Genomic DNA, 18,388 nt, shown 5'->3' on the forward strand with positions numbered 1-18,388 from the left:
TCGTTCCCCACTCTGCTCCCTGCTGGTGCTTCCTCACTTCAAACACTGTGTGTAGTTTTGAGCATCGCAGAATAAGAAACTCATCAAACTAATAGTGAACGTCCAGAGGAGGGTGAGGACGAGAGTGAGGAGAGGCTGCGGCCAGCGGGATTGTTAGGGCTGGAGGTAACAACATGGAGGAGGTTGGGTGGGAGTCAGGGGAAGGTGCTGCATTAGAGGGTGGTGGACGTGGACCAGGCTGCTGAGGGCAGTGGGCACAGCCCCGTGCTGCCAGAGCTCAGGAAACATTTGCACAGTGCTCTTAGTACGGTGTTTGGATTTTGACTGGTCCTGGGTGCAGCCAGGAGCTGCATACAATGATCCTTTTGGTTCCTTCATGCTCAGGGTATCCTGTGAGTCCCATCTGCTGATGTATAAAGCTCGTCTGACTGCGGGAAAAACATCCCGACAATTAAATCATCCCTTCTCTGCTGCTAAAGGAAGTGGATGTTCAATATTGGCTGCACCAATAGTGGCTGTAAGCTGAGCTGTCCTGCAATCCTCACTCAGCTCTGGCCTGTTTTATTTTTTTCCTTATCAAAGGACATTGGAGTCTCCTGTCTCTGATATTAACACCAGTACTTAAAGGTGTTGCAGTGACATGGGGTTCTGAGTGCTGGCTTCTAAGCGCACTTAGAATTTTCCAGCAGGTTGTTACTTTGTCTTGCATCTGGCAGATGGATACTTATTATTTCCTAATGCAAAAGACAGTCTGACTCAGTTCAATTTATTTCCTTTTTATCTAACAGTATTAGAGAGACAGAAGACTGTCTCTGCTGCTGCTGTGATCAGAGGAAATGAAAAAACACAGGAGACAGCCTCGCAGTGCTGTAGGAACAGGATTGAGGTGTTGTGTTTCTCTCCATTGGTTAACAGGAGCACAGGGATGTTCCACAAATCGCACTGGTTCCAGGTATTCCACACCTACAGGCTTTTGCTGCGTGCTGCCTTAAGAAGCTGCAGCAGCACTCGGTGCTGTTTGGCTCTGGGAGGAGTTTGTGGGAGCAGCTCTGTGACTGGAAACAAGCGCTGTCTGTGGATCGTGACTTTGACAGTCGAGGAGTGTTTCTCATTTGTGCTCTGATTATTCTTGCTGGTTACCTGTGAAGGTGAGATTTATCACAATGTTTGCTGTGGAAAGAGGTTTAAAAGTTGGAGGGCTCTTACTGACAGTACAAAAACTAACCTAATTTCAGCTGCTGATCTAATACTGCAAAACTGCTTTAGTGGTACTTGAGCGTATTCACAGCAAAGAGTGTGATTGACTGTGTTATTGATTTTGTTGTTTTCAGACCTCGGTTATCTAATTGGATATAATAATATATCTGTGGTATGTGTGTGTAATGTGCTTATAGTCACAGAATCTCTTGAGTTGGGGTGGTTTGAAATATTCCAGTGTGCATGTGAGACAGATGTGATGCCTTATATAGGCATCATGTGGATTTGTACAGTTTGATGTGCAAGGAATCTTCCAGTATTGGCATGGAAAGAAGTTTTAGGGATGGGCGGATTTCAGATCTGATCAAGGGAAAAAGCAGGTAGACATATTGAAGCCTGGTGTTCTTTTAACAGAAGATTGCCATTTCCTAAACTGGAAGTAATTTAATCATGTCTGTATCTGGAATAGCTAAATGAAATCACTTGGCATAATTACCTCATGTCTAGCAAGGCCTGTGGCCATTTGGATTGTGTGTTATGATTCAGGGCCTAAAATGAAAGGAGTTTAACCACTGGATGTCCAAGAAGTGATCAGTGCGTTTCATTTCTTAAGATCTGAATAGAGGCTGTGTTTCAAATGTCTGAAAAAGCTCCTGTCACGCTGAATCTTTGCTTGTGATCCTGTTGTGTCTACTGAGAGCACATGTGACAAACAGCCAGCTTTAACCTTCTCATATGACCACATTGTTGCATGTTCCTGTTGATACAGAACCATTTAAGTATCTTAATAATCATTTTTGATGTTCCATTGGAGCTAGAGGGAAAAACTGTTCTGGAATTGAGGGGCTACTTGCAAGAAAGTGAGTAGCATCCAAACTGTTAGGACAGGATCATTGCACCCTTGTGGTCGATGTGCTCATGCTGCATGAAGGAGGGTCATCTGTGACCAGGTTCTTGCTGGAGAAAATCTGCTGAAGCAAAGCAGAGTTTTTGTGCAAATAACTTCAGGTTTGTTGGTTGTCAGAAACTACAAGGGAAAGGGCAGCTGGAGTGAGTGACAGCCATAGCTGTGTGCAGAACATCGGCATCTTCCGGGGCAAGTATTGCTTATCAGCAGCGTAACACGTTTGTTGTGTAGCCAAGGAGATGGATAAGGATGATTTAAATACTTCAGGCTCACGTTTGAGTGGTGTTGCACAAAAGCAGAACTCAGTGGCCGGCTGTGTTCAGTGACAGATTGTGACTGTATGTTCATTTGAGAAGAATATAAATGTATCCCCAGGTGATGGGAAGAAATTGCTGTTGGGGTGTTCGTACTGTTCTACTTCCCTTCATCTGATAAGTACGGGCAGCAAATACGATGTCTGAGGGAAGCACCAAGATGCACAAATTGATAATGAGTTTTCTGCAACTTTGGCTTTTCTGTGACTTTTCCCACAGAAAATGTCATAGGAATAATTTATTGAAACGAAGAATTTTGATCTATTGCTGAAATAACTGGAACAACAGCAGGCTTGACTTTGGCAATTAAGCTGTAGAGCCAAACCTTCCCACCTGCTGCATGATAACAAGTTCCCTTAAATTGTCTGATGTCCTTTTAAAAGACCGGTGTATTTGTACAGGCTGAAAGGTTGTGCATTTTGCTCTATTTCAGTGCCTGATGATCTCTCCATAGAAGAAAGAGAAGAACTTCTAAATATTCGTCGCAGGAAGAAAGAACTGATAGATGATATCGAGGTAACTGCTGTGTCTGTAGATTAAGTTACAGCGAACTGCAGCTTCGCACTCTCTGTAGGCAATGGCCGTATGTAATGTTTTTTAAAGTATGCAAATGGCCAAAACTAAATCTTGCTAATTATCAAGCAGGTTTACGATTCATTTACTTGCTTTTAAAAATGCTGACTTCTGGAATTTTGTGATGCACTATGTGTGTGTGTGTGTGTGTGTGTGTGTGTGTGTGTGTGCATTTGGTTTGTGCCATTGGGGACTCAAGAAGTGGTAGATTTGTATCCAGGAAAAGGGTGAGAGAAAAATAGGGGTAAAATGAAGGTGTTGAAGTTGGTGCTGATGGTTTGATCTTGATGTTCTGTAGGGAGCACGTGTATGGAGGTGAGACTCGTGTGTAACTGTGTGTTATGTGTGTAAGCTGTGAGGTTTATCACTTTTCTTAAGGTGATGATTTAGGAAAATGAAACGTAACCGATTGTATTAATATGTGATAGGTAATTTCCAAGTGAGTTTTGATGTGGACTAACTTAATTTACTTTATTCTTTTGGCAGAGGTTAAAGTTTGAAATAGCTGAGGTTATGACAGAAATTGATAATCTGACCAGTGTGGAAGAAAGGTAAGTAATGCCCACGTACAGATCGGTCCATTAATACCTTGAAACAGCTATTCAGGAACAGAAAATAAAAGAGGGTTTTACTCTAAATAAGCCTTTGGTCACCTTTGTTCTGTCTGTTACAAAGAGTCAGAAGTTTGACTTCATCCCATTCAGGTTTGTCATTTGTTCAGGTGGAGAATAGGTTGAACAGAATGTAATATTTGAAACTGCCCAGCTAATAATGAGCAGCTCACTGGAGCTGCCATCACTGAAGTACCAGTAAATAGTAACCTACTTTTCCCCATTATGCAAAGTAAATGTCCCATTTTTTTTGTGATAGAAAAGATGAAGTACTCAAAATGCAAATTAAACTCATCCAGAAATTGTTCTGTTATGTAAGAATAATTGAGAAGTGCATCTTTCTTTTTTTTCTCCTTTCTCCACATGTAGCAAAACTACACAGAGAAATAAGCAAATAGCCATGGGAAGGAAGAAATTCAACATGGACCCTAAAAAGGTAGAGTTATTACCATTGTACTGCTTGTCTGGAACCAAGCTTCTGCTTCTGAAATGATCTCTGACAGTTACAGTTTGTTTTCTTACAGCTTCTGTTCTGATGTCTGTACAGCTTCAGCTCTGTTGAGGGCAGATTATCCCTGATATTCTGACTGTTATTTTCCTCTTTTTTGCCTCCTAGAAGTCTGTGGCAAAATCCCACAGTGATGCAAGCTGCCTTCATTTCAGTGTTAACTATTTTTGCTACTGTTTTCATGGGATAAAGCTATTTCTGTAAATAGATGCTGTGGCCACATTACTGCTGTAATGTAACATAAATGTGGTAAACAGACTTTGAGTAGTAATTCCTTAAAAATGTCTGTAAACCAATTGTGGCCGGCAGGAGCCAGGAATGGGAAAGAAGCAACAACAGAAATAGCAACATGTGCACTGTATCTTTAAAGCTTTATTTTCCTTAAAAATCCAGAAATGTAGATGTAGAGTTTTCATATGAGCAGGAACACATCGAGCTGGTTTCTTTTACCACTTTTATTTAAGAGTTTTATGTTTTCTAATGGGGTCACCCAAATGTGGAGTGATTGTCCCCTGACCCAAAAGTTGTTGTTGAAAGTAGCTGTGTTGAATGCAGTTATTTTACATTAAAGGGCTGTAATGGTCAAGCTTGGGAAAAACAAAACCAACCAACAAACAGCAAAACAAAACACAGTTCAGACATCCCTGTGTAGGGGCATGAAGTTGTGCTTTGCATTCCCAGCAGTGGGTGTCACTGCTGTCTGTGGTGGGCCCTGGAAATGGATTCTCTGTCACAAAAACAGGATCTAAAGAAGTGCAGAATTTGTCGGTAAATTGCTCTAAAAACTGGAATTCAGAGATTTTATTGCACAGGCTTTTAAAAAACAAACAAACCTAGAAACCACACAGCACTGCTTAGTGAATAACGAATTGTGTGATGGTGACTTTGTGTGTGGAGGTCAAACGCATGCGGCTGCCTTCTGTCTTGTATCAGCCTTCATAAAGAGGAGTTACATCGAGACAAAAGATAGCGGAGGAGTTGATGAGTGTTTGGCTGACCTATTTTACAGTGTATTCCAGACATGAGAGTTGTTGTCCCAGACATTCCTTTCCTGTCTGATTTCTGCTTCTTTAAAGATCTGAAGAATTAAAAAAAAAGAACATCAACAACAAACAAAAAAGCCCCTCAAACCCACTGATTTTAGCAGCTCAGGTACCTGTTTCTGTGCAGAGATTTGTTTTCCACGTTTCCAGTCATTTCCATTTTTTCAGTAACCCGTACAACTCGTATAAGCTCTCCTGGGCATTAAACATGAATAGCGCAGATGCAGTTTCTGATGTTGGTTGGAGGGTTCTTTGTTGGTTGGCAGATCTGAGAAACTTTTTGTGTTGGTATGGAGAAAAAAAAGCAGCATGTTTCATAGGTGGGTTTTTTGCACAAATGTTATCAAATGTGCTTGAGATGATCTGAGGAAATCTCAGCTGTTACTGCTTCAAGAGAAAAATGGCTTTTTCTTTGCAATGAAATCGCGTCTGTTCTGAAATGACTCGTGAAAGTACTGAGTTGTCAGACTGCCGGCATGTGGTCGAACTAAGTTTCAGATGATGGAATTGTTAGGAGAGAGCTGCAGTCAAGACTTTGGGTTTTTTATAATAAATTATTAGATAATAATTTACCCGACAACAAACAAAACAACAAGTGGCTGTTCATGATCCATGGAGTGATGGAATGACATCATTTCCAGCCTCCATGTAAACTTCAGATAACCCATAGACTCCTTTATTTCCTGCTTTGCACAGAGCTCTCCTGGCATCCCAGAGTGGGCAGGTTCTGAGGGCAGTAATGTAGAGAAGCACAGGAATGTAGGAATCCAGGGCCTTGGTCAGGTGTGCACTGAGGTTGGGGTGAGGCTCCTCCTGGCTGTGGTGGAAGCTCCATAAGAAAGGCTGGAGTGGTTTCACAGACAGCCCTTAGTGAGCACGTTAATTCAGGCACCATTTGTAATCAGACAATTCTCAGTGTCAGCATAAATCCTTTAAACTGGTTTCAGTATCTTCAGCCATAACTTCTCCTGCAAGTAGTGGCTTGATGTACTGGGGTGCAGTTTGTGAATGCCTTATTTTTTGTCACGGTGGTGATTAAGTTATTCCTGCAGACCTTTTTGTTGTATGATTTCACAGATCAGCTTCAGACACTCACGCAATGTGCTGGGCAGGTCAGCTTACATGAACCTGTTGAGACAATATTTGATGTTTCTGTAATTAAGGAATTCAAACTGCTGCCTGGCCTTTCTAGCCTTAAAAATATGTTCCCATTTATATCTGCCAACCAGTACAAACTGCTGCTCATCTGACTGGCAAAAAAGTTCATTTGTTTATTATGTCATGTAAAATAGATCAATAAAACCAACTGCAGACCAGTGTAACTCTTGCATGCTGTGTGTAGGTCTGTGACACTTGATTGATGCCAAATGTTAAGAGCAGTATTTACATAAATACTGTGGAAGAAAACTTAATATTCCTTTTCCTCTGAAATTGCTTTTCTCAGGGAATACAGTTTCTGATAGAAAACGACCTCTTGCAAAACACTGCAGAAGACATTGCACAGTTCCTTTACAAAGGAGAAGGATTAAATAAAACGGTAATTGGCGATTACCTCGGTGAAAGGTAAATCATAATATTGAAACTTCATCTTGATCACAAATCTTGCTTGGCAACTGTAGCAGTTACCTTCCACATCAGAGGCTGCGTGAAAAGCTTCTCAAAGATGTAGGAAAGCTACAGAGGGAGCTAATACCAACCTATTAGGTGCGGTTTTTCTCTGATCAGTTGTTGTGCTTTTTAAATGGATCCATTGTTGAATAATATTTAATTCATTGTAACTTACCATTTTGAGAAAACATCCTTAAGTTTGGTATTAGAGCAGAATTTGATACCATAAGCTTTTGGAATGGCGGAGAGCATTATTAGAGCAGTATTACCACAGTTTCAGTAATTCTTGACACTGTCCTTAGACAAGGTGTGGTTTACAACTGATAATAATTGGTAGGAAAGAAATTAACTTATTAGAATTGATCATTCCTGGGACAGTGCTTGTAAGCAGGTTTTAGTGTCATCGCACAGACTTCCCCTTAGTAAGGCGGCATCTCTCCGAGCAGCTGCATCAATTCTAGCACAATAAATGTGCAAAATGCAATAAAATGCAAATTGCTTCCATTGAGGTGCAACCCAGGAATGGGTTTTGGGAAAGGAAGCAGCAAGAGATAGAAGGAGCAGGTAGGTTGGAGTACACGTACCTGCACGCTTGGACATGTTCTGGTTCTAATGCCAGTTGGGGAGGTTTGAAAGCTGACTCACTGGGGATCTGCTCCTGCAGTGATGTGTTCTGGCAGATCCCCTGTGAGACATCTGTAATCTCTTTACAGCATCAGCAGTGTAGTTTGTGCACTGCTTCCTCCTGACATCAACAAGCTGCACCAGCACAAGTCTGACTATCCATATAGTCTACATTAAAACCAAAAAGAGCAGAAATTAGAGTACGAGGCTGATACTTGTGCTGAAGCTTTGTGTGTGTGTAGGCAAGGTGCATCTTTGGCTTAAAATAACAAAGCAGCCCTATTGAGTTCTCTGTGCAGTTGTACTTCATATGAGTTCGCTGCTCTGCAGCTCAATTGTATATTACTGAATTTGATGACAATTGCTTCTTTTTGCTTGATGGAGCTGCTCTGTGGTTCTGTGAAACAACTTAATGTTGGAAACAATTTAATGAATGGTTTGCTTTCAAGTATTTGCTTGTGAGTTACAGATGAGCTACAAGCATTGAGTCAGTAACGCAACAGATAATTCCTGGTGAATGCACACCTTTCTATTTTTGGGTGGAGGCTGATATGCAACATTCTACCTTGATTATGTATTTAAAGCACACCCTGAGGATTACAAACCTTTCTGCTTCTGGCATATGAATGTAGTGGTGGTGTAGACTAAATTCTATCTGCATTCAAATCATTCTGTGTTCATCAGCCTTTAAGTATAACTTTTGCATTCAAATAACCTTGTATTAAAGCATACTTGGGCTCATGCTTTGCATAATGATGTCAAAGATAGCTGGAACAGGCCAAGTCAGAAGCTGTTACTAAACTTCCATTGTAACGATTTTTGAGACTGGAATAAGAAGGTGGTCCATATTAAGCACTTCTTTGACGGAGCTGTTCTTACAAGCACTTGAGGTATATAGCTTATTTGTATGGCTAAAGAAATGGATCCTACCTTAGCTGTTGTTTTAAAGTGTTCTTGACACAATTGCTGTACTAAATAGATCACAATTATTGTACTAAATAGATCTTTTGAATATTTTCCCCTGTGAAGGCAGGTGCAATAAGGACAAATAGCAAGCAAAGACAGACAGGCCACTTACAGGGCATTTAAAAGAGCAGTGATAAAATCTATTCAGGTGTATTGGCTCTTGATAGTTCAACTTTTTAATGCCAGCAGAAATGGGCAAAACGCTACCAATTAAAATTGAACATGGTAACAATTCCTGGTCTAATCATCTGTTTGTTTGCTTATTCTATGAGAAGTAACTAAGGCTTTGAAGTTCAGCATTGTAATTGTTTATTTCCATTCTTTCCTTTCACAGAGATGAATTTAATATTAAAGTTCTTCAGGCTTTTGTTGAACTCCATGAGTTTGCTGATCTCAATCTCGTACAAGCCTTACGGTGAGTAAATTCTGTTTCTCTTCCTGTATTGAATTGCGTGTTGGTAGCAGTCGCTGTGTTGATCTACTTGTCAGAAAGCTGATGTCACACTCAGCGTGACTCTGTAGCTCACTAGGCAGGTTAGCAGAGGCGGTTCTGTTTCAGCACTTGCAGTTGTTTGTAGCTGTGATTTTTGGTGTCTCTGCCAAATGCGAATATTTGGAGACCGGTTTTATATCTCTGCACAGAGATGAGTTAAAAACAAAGCCCCAGACAAACAGGTCATTTTCTTTGCTGCCTTCTTCTTTCTCCTTTTCTCCCACTTATTCCCATGGGTGGATGGGAGAGCCCTGCAGGCCAGAATTAGTGTTTGTGTGCAATAGCACAGAGGTGGGCTTTGGTACAAGCAGTTTCTTCCTACTTCATCCATATTTACCCAACTGTCATGTAAAGAAAATAATAATAAAAAAATAGTATAATATATTTTTTTCCTTTGGTGTGTGAACTCAATTTCTCTGAGGCGGTGGCATGGAGTTACCTTGTGAAGCATACAGTGTTGCTTGTGGAAATCCACTATTAATCCAGGAAATTAAGGTGAAATAGACACTTCTGCCAGTCTCGTTGCTTCAAGTGACCACCCCTGACAACAGAGAAATAGAAATGTTCATATGCTCTTTGTTTCTGGTGCAGCACCTTGTGATGTGCAGTCAGAACAGCTTTGCTATGGTTGAGTGATGTGGTGATGTTGGCCTGAGCTGCCTGAGGCGTGAGCTGAGGCTCTGGCTGATGCAGATTGTCTGGAAGGCTTCATATCCCTCTCTCTTTGACTTGGTTTAACTTTAGGCTTGATTTTATTCTGCCTTAGCAGCTGCTACTATTAAATGTTTGTATTTTGGTAGCTTACAAAATTCGTGATCTGGGTTGGAACCTTGTACGAGGTGAGTAAAAGACAGCATATAGAGCTAAACAAGCTAAGGATGGCCTGTGACGTATGATATGAAGTCCTAAAATGGAAGCCTATGAGAACAGGAACCAGTGGTTTTTATATTGGCACCCACTGTACAGGGAACATAGAGGTTTTTTGCATGGCAGAGCATGTAACTTTGCTGGTCTAGATCCTGTTTTAGTTTAGATGATTGTTTTGCTAAAAAGGAAAAGATAAATGATTCAATTAATTGGAGTTTTCAGCTTCACCATTTGCTGAAAGTGAATTTGTGAAGACTTCTGTCCTGTATGCATTCCAGTGTACCTATATAGAGAAACTGTAAGTTAGGAAAGTAAAAACTATTTCAGTTTGTGCTGATCTTCTGCATATGTCACAAAATTACTGAGATGATGCTGTGAGTCTTGAGATCTGGGTCTGATCTTTGCAGGGTGAACTTGCACTGGACAGGCAGCACTTCTCTCCATGCACTGCTGCTTCTCTTGTAGTTGTTTTCATTTTTTAATGTTTGATGAATTCACTTAAAGGTAACAAGTGTTGCTGTACTCCTTCCTTTTCTCCCTACCAGAAATATTTTATCTCCTGTTTCTTTCTGCATTGCAAGTAAAGTCTAACTGAGTGCTTATTGCTTTTAGTAGACAGGGATCCCAGGGAGGATTGACCTGTTTTTGTTCCCTCTCTAGTATTCTCATGGAAAAATGGGATGCATACAGAAAATTGTTTCCTAGCCCTGAAAAAAGAGAGTCTCAGAACATGAACTGCCATATTACCTTGCCTGATAGCATGCAGTGCTGCTGGCTGCATTACTGGGTTACCATCTGTGCATGTTGCTTTACGATAGCTCCTGACTTGTTTGGTGAGAAATTGAGAACATATTTCTAGGACACTATATCCACATTGCTGGGTTTTGTTTCTGATTATTAGCAATAGTTGCTTAATATATAAATATTGGCGTGAGTCTAACAGTGATTCTTCTTTTCTGTAGGCAGTTTCTGTGGAGCTTCAGACTCCCAGGAGAGGCTCAGAAAATTGACCGTATGATGGAAGCTTTTGCTTCACGCTATTGCCTTTGTAACCCAGGTGTCTTTCAGTCTACAGGTTAGTTATATGTGATGTTAAAATGTTAATGTTCTTCCACATCTGGTTCAAGGAAACAGTGGCTAATTTGAAAGTCCAAAGTAAAATAATACGTGGAATAATCAGTTCCTGAGAACTGAGAAAATGCTGCTATCTGATTCTATATTTCACATCTGGAAACCACAAGCTGATGGTCAAGTATTCATTTCCACTTACTAAACTCTACCATTACTATGTAAACTAATTTGAGTATAAGACACACTTTAGAAATGTCCCCAGACTGTTTTGGCTGCGTGTAGCTGAAAAGTTAAATCACGGCCTGACCAGTGACTGACACCTGGTATGAAGGCAGGGCCAGCCCAGGGCAGCTCAGGTACATGCAGCGCAGCTGAGGGAGCAGAAGGGGTGGAGGCAGGACCCACTTCTGCCCAGACCTAATGTAAGGGTTTGCAGTGGAAGTGAGAGTATCTTGCTGGAGATTTGGAGTTCTTCCAGAGGTAAGTAGTTTGTTTTGCTTTGTTTATGTGTCCACAGCTGCTGCATTTGGGCTTGTTCTTGTTTGCTGCAGCCCAGGATTGTGCCACTCTGCTATTATTGCTGTATATAAAATGTTATTTTCAGTTTTATTTACATGCAGTTCAAGTGTTATTTTGAAGAGACTGTTCTTCCTCTGGGTGTCTGTGATAAAACTTTGGAGACACTTTGAATTGGTGTCTGACAGACCAAGTCAGTTACAGCATCTACTCAAGTTTGTAAACAGAAAATGCATATATAGAAAAATAAATCATTTTTCAAATCTGATTTCAGATACGTGCTACGTGCTGTCCTTCGCTATCATCATGCTGAACACCAGCCTGCACAACCCCAACGTCAAGGACAAACCCACAGCAGAGCGATTCATCGCCATGAACCGTGGCATCAACGATGGGGGGGACCTGCCTGAGGAGTTGCTACGGGTGAGTGAAAATGGTGCAGATCAGGGGTTGCTTTTTGTTTTTTAATAGGAAAATGAGAAACGTACACGACAGTTCTCAGACTGATTTCTCAAGGGAAGTAACGAGAACTTTTTCTGCCACGTGTAACCATTTGAGAAACTGAAAGAAGTGTTGACTGATACTCGTGGTTAGTTGTCTCTAACTTTGGTTGGTCTAATGTTGAGAAGAGATTCTGGAGGAAATCCTCTGTATGTTTCTCACACTGTGCTGTGCCAGTGTTCTTATGGGAAAAGTATTATTCCTACTTAAGTCAGAGAAAGGAGGAAAATTAATTGATGAAAACATCATTGTTTTGTTACTGCCTTTCTATTCTTTCCATGTATCGTGTGGAGCTTCCTCCTCTGCCCTGAGCTAACAGCAGAGATGTTTACTTCACTAACGCAGTGTGATGGTATGAAGTATTTTCTAAGAGCCCAGATTAGTTTGGCAACAATTACAGAAAATTGGAACAGTTTGAGAAGCTGAAACTTCTGCAGTGTGGAATTCTGCGATAACAGTGTGTTCGATGGGGAGTACTTACAAAATCTGGGGGAAGGGAGGGAGAGTTTACACAGAAAGTAATTGGAAAACAAACTTATTCAGTGTGTTAAACAGCAATTGGGAATGGATGGTCCTGAGTTATTTGGCAGCGTTTGCTTTCTGTACAAATGAACTGAGCAGCAGTAGGATGTTCTGGTTGTGTTTTCTGTTACATGTTACTAATGAGGTCTTCTTCCTGTTTTTTTTATTCTTCTAGAATTTATATGAAAGTATTAAGAACGAGCCCTTTAAAATCCCAGAGGATGATGGCAATGACCTCACACACACCTTCTTCAACCCTGACCGGGAGGGCTGGCTGCTGAAATTAGGTTAGTTACAGGAGCAATCTCGCTGCTGTCTGTTGGTTGTTAGCGTGTCTGCTCCTTCTGTGTCTGCTGCTTCCTTATAAACGTAACGGGGTTCGTGCTGTAATTTACATTTAAAACGCTTAAGCCAAAATAAGTAACTCCTTTACAAGGGAAGGTTGTTACTCCTTATTGCACTTCTACATACCAGCCGTCTTGTTTCAGACTTAGGAGTTTTTTTCTGGTATCTGAGAACTGAAAACTCAGCAGCAGAAAGGAAACTCCATCTGGTGTTTGCCACGTGCCGTGATGGATGGATAACAGCTAAACCTCCACGGAGTCACTGCAGAAAACTAGTGAAATTTTGACTCAGTTTTCTGCGTGCAAAACCAGGATTTCTCGTCAAAGAGTTATTTTTGTGTGTCTTTATTTTTCCATATTATTTGTGAGTTTCTCTTGGTTTGGTTTTGGTATGATTTTTTAATGAGTGGTTTAAATGTGCCTTCTTGTTTTCCTTATGGCCTATGACCTATCACCTTTCTGTTCTGTGACTGGCTGTCTCTGCTTATTCGCATTAGGAGGTACGTATCTGATTGCTTTCCAGCCCCCTCTTGTTCAGTTGCTCATTCTTTTATTTTCTTCCTCTTCCCTCCTCTGTTTTGTTTTTTTTTGTTGTTGTTGTTTTCTTTTATATTTTTTTTTTTTACTTTTTTTCTTAAATTTATTGTATCACTTTGCTTTTTCACTCGGTGTCACTAACCGTATCATCAGTGCTGTTCTGTCCACAAAGGCTGGCATGAGTGTCTGGCTCATGTGCAGGCATCCTCTGCTCAAGGAGGTGTTTGAACGTAAAGCAGGAAAACAGATGATTTTTCTGCATTCACTGAAGGATGCAACTAGAAGAACAATTCTGACCGAGAGAAAAACGTTTTGTGCTCTAACAAAATCACTTTGGATCTTTGTTATTAATTTTATGTTAGAATTTTGGGAAACCTTGATTGCATTGGGAACTACACACACAGCAAAGCTGTTCTTCTTCTGTGTATTGTCTTTCGTAAGCGTCCTATTGAGTAAGAAAAACATATTCTTAAATTAGTGTGAATTTAGGGGCACTGGACCCTTCAGTGATACGCAGCCCCTGGCACTGCACTGTTACAGCCTCCATTAAGCAAATGAATCCCATCAGTTTTACTTGTGCTCAGGGATTTTTCTCCCCTATAAAGCAGAGTGAAATGTGATATTGTTCATTTGCTGTTTTTGCCCGATGTGATAAATCTCTTTTATACAAAGCCAGTGATGACACACCCCAGTTTTTGGCCATTTGAACTGCTTATTAAAGAGGGCACTTCACACTTCAGTCCCCATTCTCTTAGTGTGAAGAGGGATCCAGGCGTGGGGTGAGAGGTGGGCAGTGTGCTCATAGAGTCGTGCAAAGGAGCTGGGGGCCTCTCTGCTCGTGTTTGGAAACCAATGTTTGCACAACTGCTGGAAGGATGCACAAGAAACTATTTGTAGATTATCTGTGTGCTCTGCAGTGTCTGGTTTTGACCTGATGCTACAGGTGCTGTAGGGTTCCTCTTTGTCTAACTACAAAGAAAAGCAAAGCGGATTCCTTGCTCATCTTGGCACGCAGTGTCTGAGCTGCTACGGTTTTAAAGATGACTTGGCAGGTTTTCTCCATGGTACGGTATGAGGCAGTAGCTCTCTCAGCTAAGAAGCTTTTAAGACAAAGTAGAAAAAAAAAAAGCATTTTCTGGATGTTGGGAATGAACCCCTGTCTGTATCTATATAATGAAAACTGCTCATTTCTATCTGTACTACTCGTAAGTTTATGCATGTTGCACAGTTTGCCTCTCCTAAGGACTTTCTAGCTCTGTAGCCTGGCACTGTGCTTCATGTGTTATGTGAATGCTTGCTGTTGTGAAGCTTCCTGCTCTGAACTGTTCAGCTGTGGCTCAGTGCAATCCAAGCACCAAACTGGGCTGTTGGGCTTAGCGAGCTAGACTCAGCCTGTGCTTTTCTGTTGATTGTTTTAATCTTAATAAGCCTACATTATGAAGTACTGGAGAGAGCACAGTGGAGGGCCATGGAGATGATGAGACTCTGAGGTTTTTGTGCCTTGCTGTGCTGTTTGTATTGTCACCCAGAGCTGGACAAAGAATTCCTGTGTTGGGTTTTGTAGGTAAAGAAGATCTGCATCCCTCATTGTCTGCACTGGGCCTTGTTGTGGCCTTTACCTGCAGTTCCCTTAGACTTCTGCCCATGAGATGATATGCTGCTTTATTTTGTTATTTAAGATGTCGTTGCATTTTAATTTATCAGCTGGATCTTTGAGAAGTACATCCTCCATATCTGTCCATTTCTGTCAGTTTATGGATTCATACGCAGATTTTCTTGGTTCTCTTCTGACAAACGAGACCTTTTTGGCTTTAGTCTTCAAAGGCTGGAAGCAGGAACAAGGCAGGGAGTGCAGTGCTGAGCCCAGTTGTTTCTATGAGCCTGCAGCAATCTTGGCCAAGAAAAGTAACGTTTTTGTTATCAGTAGTTCTTACCATTAATCCTGCGTGCTGTGTTATGGTCAGCACAGCTTTATCAACCAGCTTCCTGGTTATAGCCCATGGTAAAGGCATATTAAATGCATGTCATATGGGGATGCCTGCAAACATGATGAGTGCAGATTAGATTGCCTTGCAAGGTTGTTAGTATTTCCGTGCTGCTGGACAGCTGCAGCTAAGTGCTGGGGTGGGGATATAGGCTCCCATTTGAGGATGGTTGCTTATTTTGGAAGAAAAAAGTGTTGCTGCAGTGCCTTTTGTTCTGAAAGGGTAAAACTCATTGCTTGGTGGAAGGGGCACCTGCGCTGTTGGTACGGCACTGACATGGGCTGCAGGACCTGGGCAGCTGAGGGGGATGGGAGCAGCAGTTAATGCTGCAGTGACCCTTGGACTGGGTGAAGAACGTGGTGTTAAAGGGCTGCACTGGCTGCTGGACTTGGCTGCTGCTGCATCGATCCAGAAATGAATCAGGGAGCGGTTTGTTGCTTCCTGTTCTACACCAGCACCTGGTGCTACTGGGAGCAGCTCTCAGTGGTGGGAATTTCTGCAGTTGGAATGTTCCTACAGCGCCTTGTTTAAGGACCTGTCACAGCGGTTGTACTAAATGCCACCAGTTCTCCCTCACTGTCCCAGTTCACTCAACCATCCATTCTGTCACGGCTTTTGCATCTTGCACTATTTTGCTTCTCTTATTTCACCACCTGCTTGCGGATTAATTGTTTCTTGAGATGTGTGTGCACTGGAAGCATCAATTCTGAGCACTCTGAACGTTGCTGTGTTTGTTGGCACTGAGTTATCCTTCAGGGCATAAAACCAACTGGAAGGTACGACGTGCAGCAGGACTGGACTGCACTGCAAATACTGTGTATGGATTTAAAACAGGATCCCTAGAATTGTTATTTTACCTTCAGTACAGAAATGCAGAACATAGCAACAGAATTCCCACTGTCTGAGGAAGAGCAGATGGATAAAAAATTGTTTCTTAAATTTGTTTATGGCTTTAAACAATTGGGAACCCTGTGTGTGTTCACAGAACTATTCTATGTGAGGGTGTTCAATAGGAAACCCGTTATTTTTGAGGCAGCTGGAACAATGAGTGACTGATGGTGAATGGATGATGCACAGGTGGTGCCAGAACCCTGAAGTCAGAACTATGGTGGAACTCTGCCTGTCTGCAACGTGGGGATGCTTCATTTACTGCAATGTTTCCTGGAAACAATTCTTGACAGTGTCCCGTATGGAGCAGTGGAGGTGTCCTTAGGTGGCAAAGTGCAGAACAGGGGATGAAAGGACTGAGGCAGTGACGTGTTTCTGAATGGAGCCGATCTGTGCAGCCTGACATCAGCAGCTGAGAGCGAGCAGTGCAGCAGCTGCTGCCAATGCAGGGAAATAACAGCATTACTGGAGCAGGAGCTGTGCCTCCTGTCAGCTGTGCTCAGTGGCTCTCAATGGCTCTCCCCATTAAGAGGACAATAAATTATTGACAGTGAGTCCAAGCAGCACTTTGGTGTAGGATTTCCTTGTTGCTGACTTATCAGATTTGTTCTGCTCGCAGGCAGGAGTGTTCATAAGCACCTGCTGCACTTGATGCTGAATGCAGAACTAGAGAGAGGTTCCTAATCACGTGTAAGGTCACAAGTGGAGTGCAAGGAAGGTGATAAAATGTCCTTAATTTTACTGATAGACCCCCACCCTTGTGCAGTGACAGGCTGTGGGCAGGGCCCTGTGGTCGGAGCCGTTACTGGCTTTGCTCCTTTCCCATAGCAGCACTGCTCTGTGCTGCTGAGGGCTGTACAGCAGTGTTCTCTTTGGAGGCAGCTGGCACCGCTGGGTCTGGGTGAAACCTGAGGGAGCTGACAGCCCGATGCCATAACGCTTTTGTGGCTGCTCAGCAGCACCACAGTTAGTGCTGACACAGGAGTTGGATCTTTGTACAATAGTTACAGAAATACGTTTCTAACCTCAGCTCATCTGTGCCTGATCCATTTGCAATTAAGTGATTAAGATACATACTGGAAAAACAAAGAAAACAAAACAAAATGACTTTCTTATCCCTTGCTGAAGCCTTGACAGCGACGTGTTGAACTTATCAATATCTTTTGGTTATAGGGGGAAGAGTAAAAACATGGAAACGAAGGTGGTTTATTTTGACTGATAACTGCCTGTATTACTTTGAATACACAACTGTGAGTATGTGCTGCTGTGAGCTTCCTTTGTCATCTGGGTATGGAAAGGAATAATAACGCTGTACTTTCCCTTTTTTAGGACAAAGAACCTAGAGGGATTATTCCATTAGAAAACCTAAGCATTAGAGAAGTTGAAGACCCAAGAAAGCCAGTAAGATTTCCTTGTTATCGTTTTGTAATGAACTAGTAAATCATTTTGGAACTGGGATTGTGGCAGATGATTTTGTTTCTCAGCTGTTTGTTTTGCTTTGTGTTTAACCTATTTTTCCTACCTTCCAGAACTGCTTTGAGCTCTACAACCCCAGTCACAAAGGCCAAGTGATTAAAGCCTGTAAAACTGAAGCTGATGGCAGAGTGGTGGAAGGCAACCATGTAGTGTACAGAATATCTGCTCCCACCCCAGAAGAAAAAGAAGAGTGGATTAAGTCTATCAAGTGAGTTTTGAGTATAAAATATCTGTCAGAAATGAAGTGTAGGCTCCTTTTCTGCATTGTAACTTGTTTGAAGAGCTCTGATTCGGCAGCATCCTCTGGGATTAAGGACAAGGTCTCTGGGGCAGATGGTCGGGCTGTGTGGTCCTGAGGTCCATAGCAGGTCCTGACTCAAATGAGGAAAATGTTTGTTTTTTAACTTATTATTAGAAGCAAATGCAAAGCCTTTGGAGAACCATCCTTAATCCCAATTTTAGTCCGTTCTTATTTTGTTTGGTGACAGCTATCTTGAGCTTGTTCATCATTCACAATGTGAATTCCTTTGTAAGGTTTATGTAGTAGACCCAAACTTAAAGGAATGAATTTTGTTCAAGTTATGTTTGAGATGGAAGTGTGAGCTCTAACAAATCATAGCTAAACATCCTCTTATAAACCAATATTTTTGATGATCAGAAGAGTTCTTTTCACTGGGAGCAGAGTGCAGCGCTGAGCTCTGCTGTGCGGGCACAGTGACAGGGCCCAGTGATTGACATGGAGCTGTCGGGGGGGGGCTGGATGAGGGTCAGGGGAAGGCGCTGCACCAGAGGGTGGTGGGCATGGACCGGGCTGACCAGGCTGCTGCTCACAGCTCC

The 18,388-nt window shown here is 42.0% G+C and overlaps 1 protein-coding gene across 1 annotated transcript in view; it reads left to right on the plus strand.

Moving 5' to 3' along the window:
- CYTH3 (cytohesin 3) overlaps positions 1-18,388 on the plus strand; it is a 42,705-nt gene that overhangs the window by 20,685 nt on the left and 3,632 nt on the right. The window contains exons 2-12 of the mRNA XM_015877044.2: positions 2,852-2,934; positions 3,478-3,542; positions 3,972-4,038; positions 6,598-6,716; positions 8,686-8,766; positions 10,674-10,786; positions 11,573-11,721; positions 12,497-12,608; positions 17,249-17,325; positions 17,405-17,476; positions 17,605-17,759. Coding sequence (XP_015732530.1) covers positions 2,852-2,934; positions 3,478-3,542; positions 3,972-4,038; positions 6,598-6,716; positions 8,686-8,766; positions 10,674-10,786; positions 11,573-11,721; positions 12,497-12,608; positions 17,249-17,325; positions 17,405-17,476; positions 17,605-17,759 — 1,093 coding nt within the window. The remainder of the gene's footprint in view (positions 1-2,851; positions 2,935-3,477; positions 3,543-3,971; positions 4,039-6,597; positions 6,717-8,685; positions 8,767-10,673; positions 10,787-11,572; positions 11,722-12,496; positions 12,609-17,248; positions 17,326-17,404; positions 17,477-17,604; positions 17,760-18,388) is intronic.

This window comes from Coturnix japonica, chromosome 14 (assembly GCF_001577835.2).
Source record: "Coturnix japonica isolate 7356 chromosome 14, Coturnix japonica 2.1, whole genome shotgun sequence".
NCBI classification, from domain to species: Eukaryota; Metazoa; Chordata; class Aves; order Galliformes; family Phasianidae; genus Coturnix; species Coturnix japonica.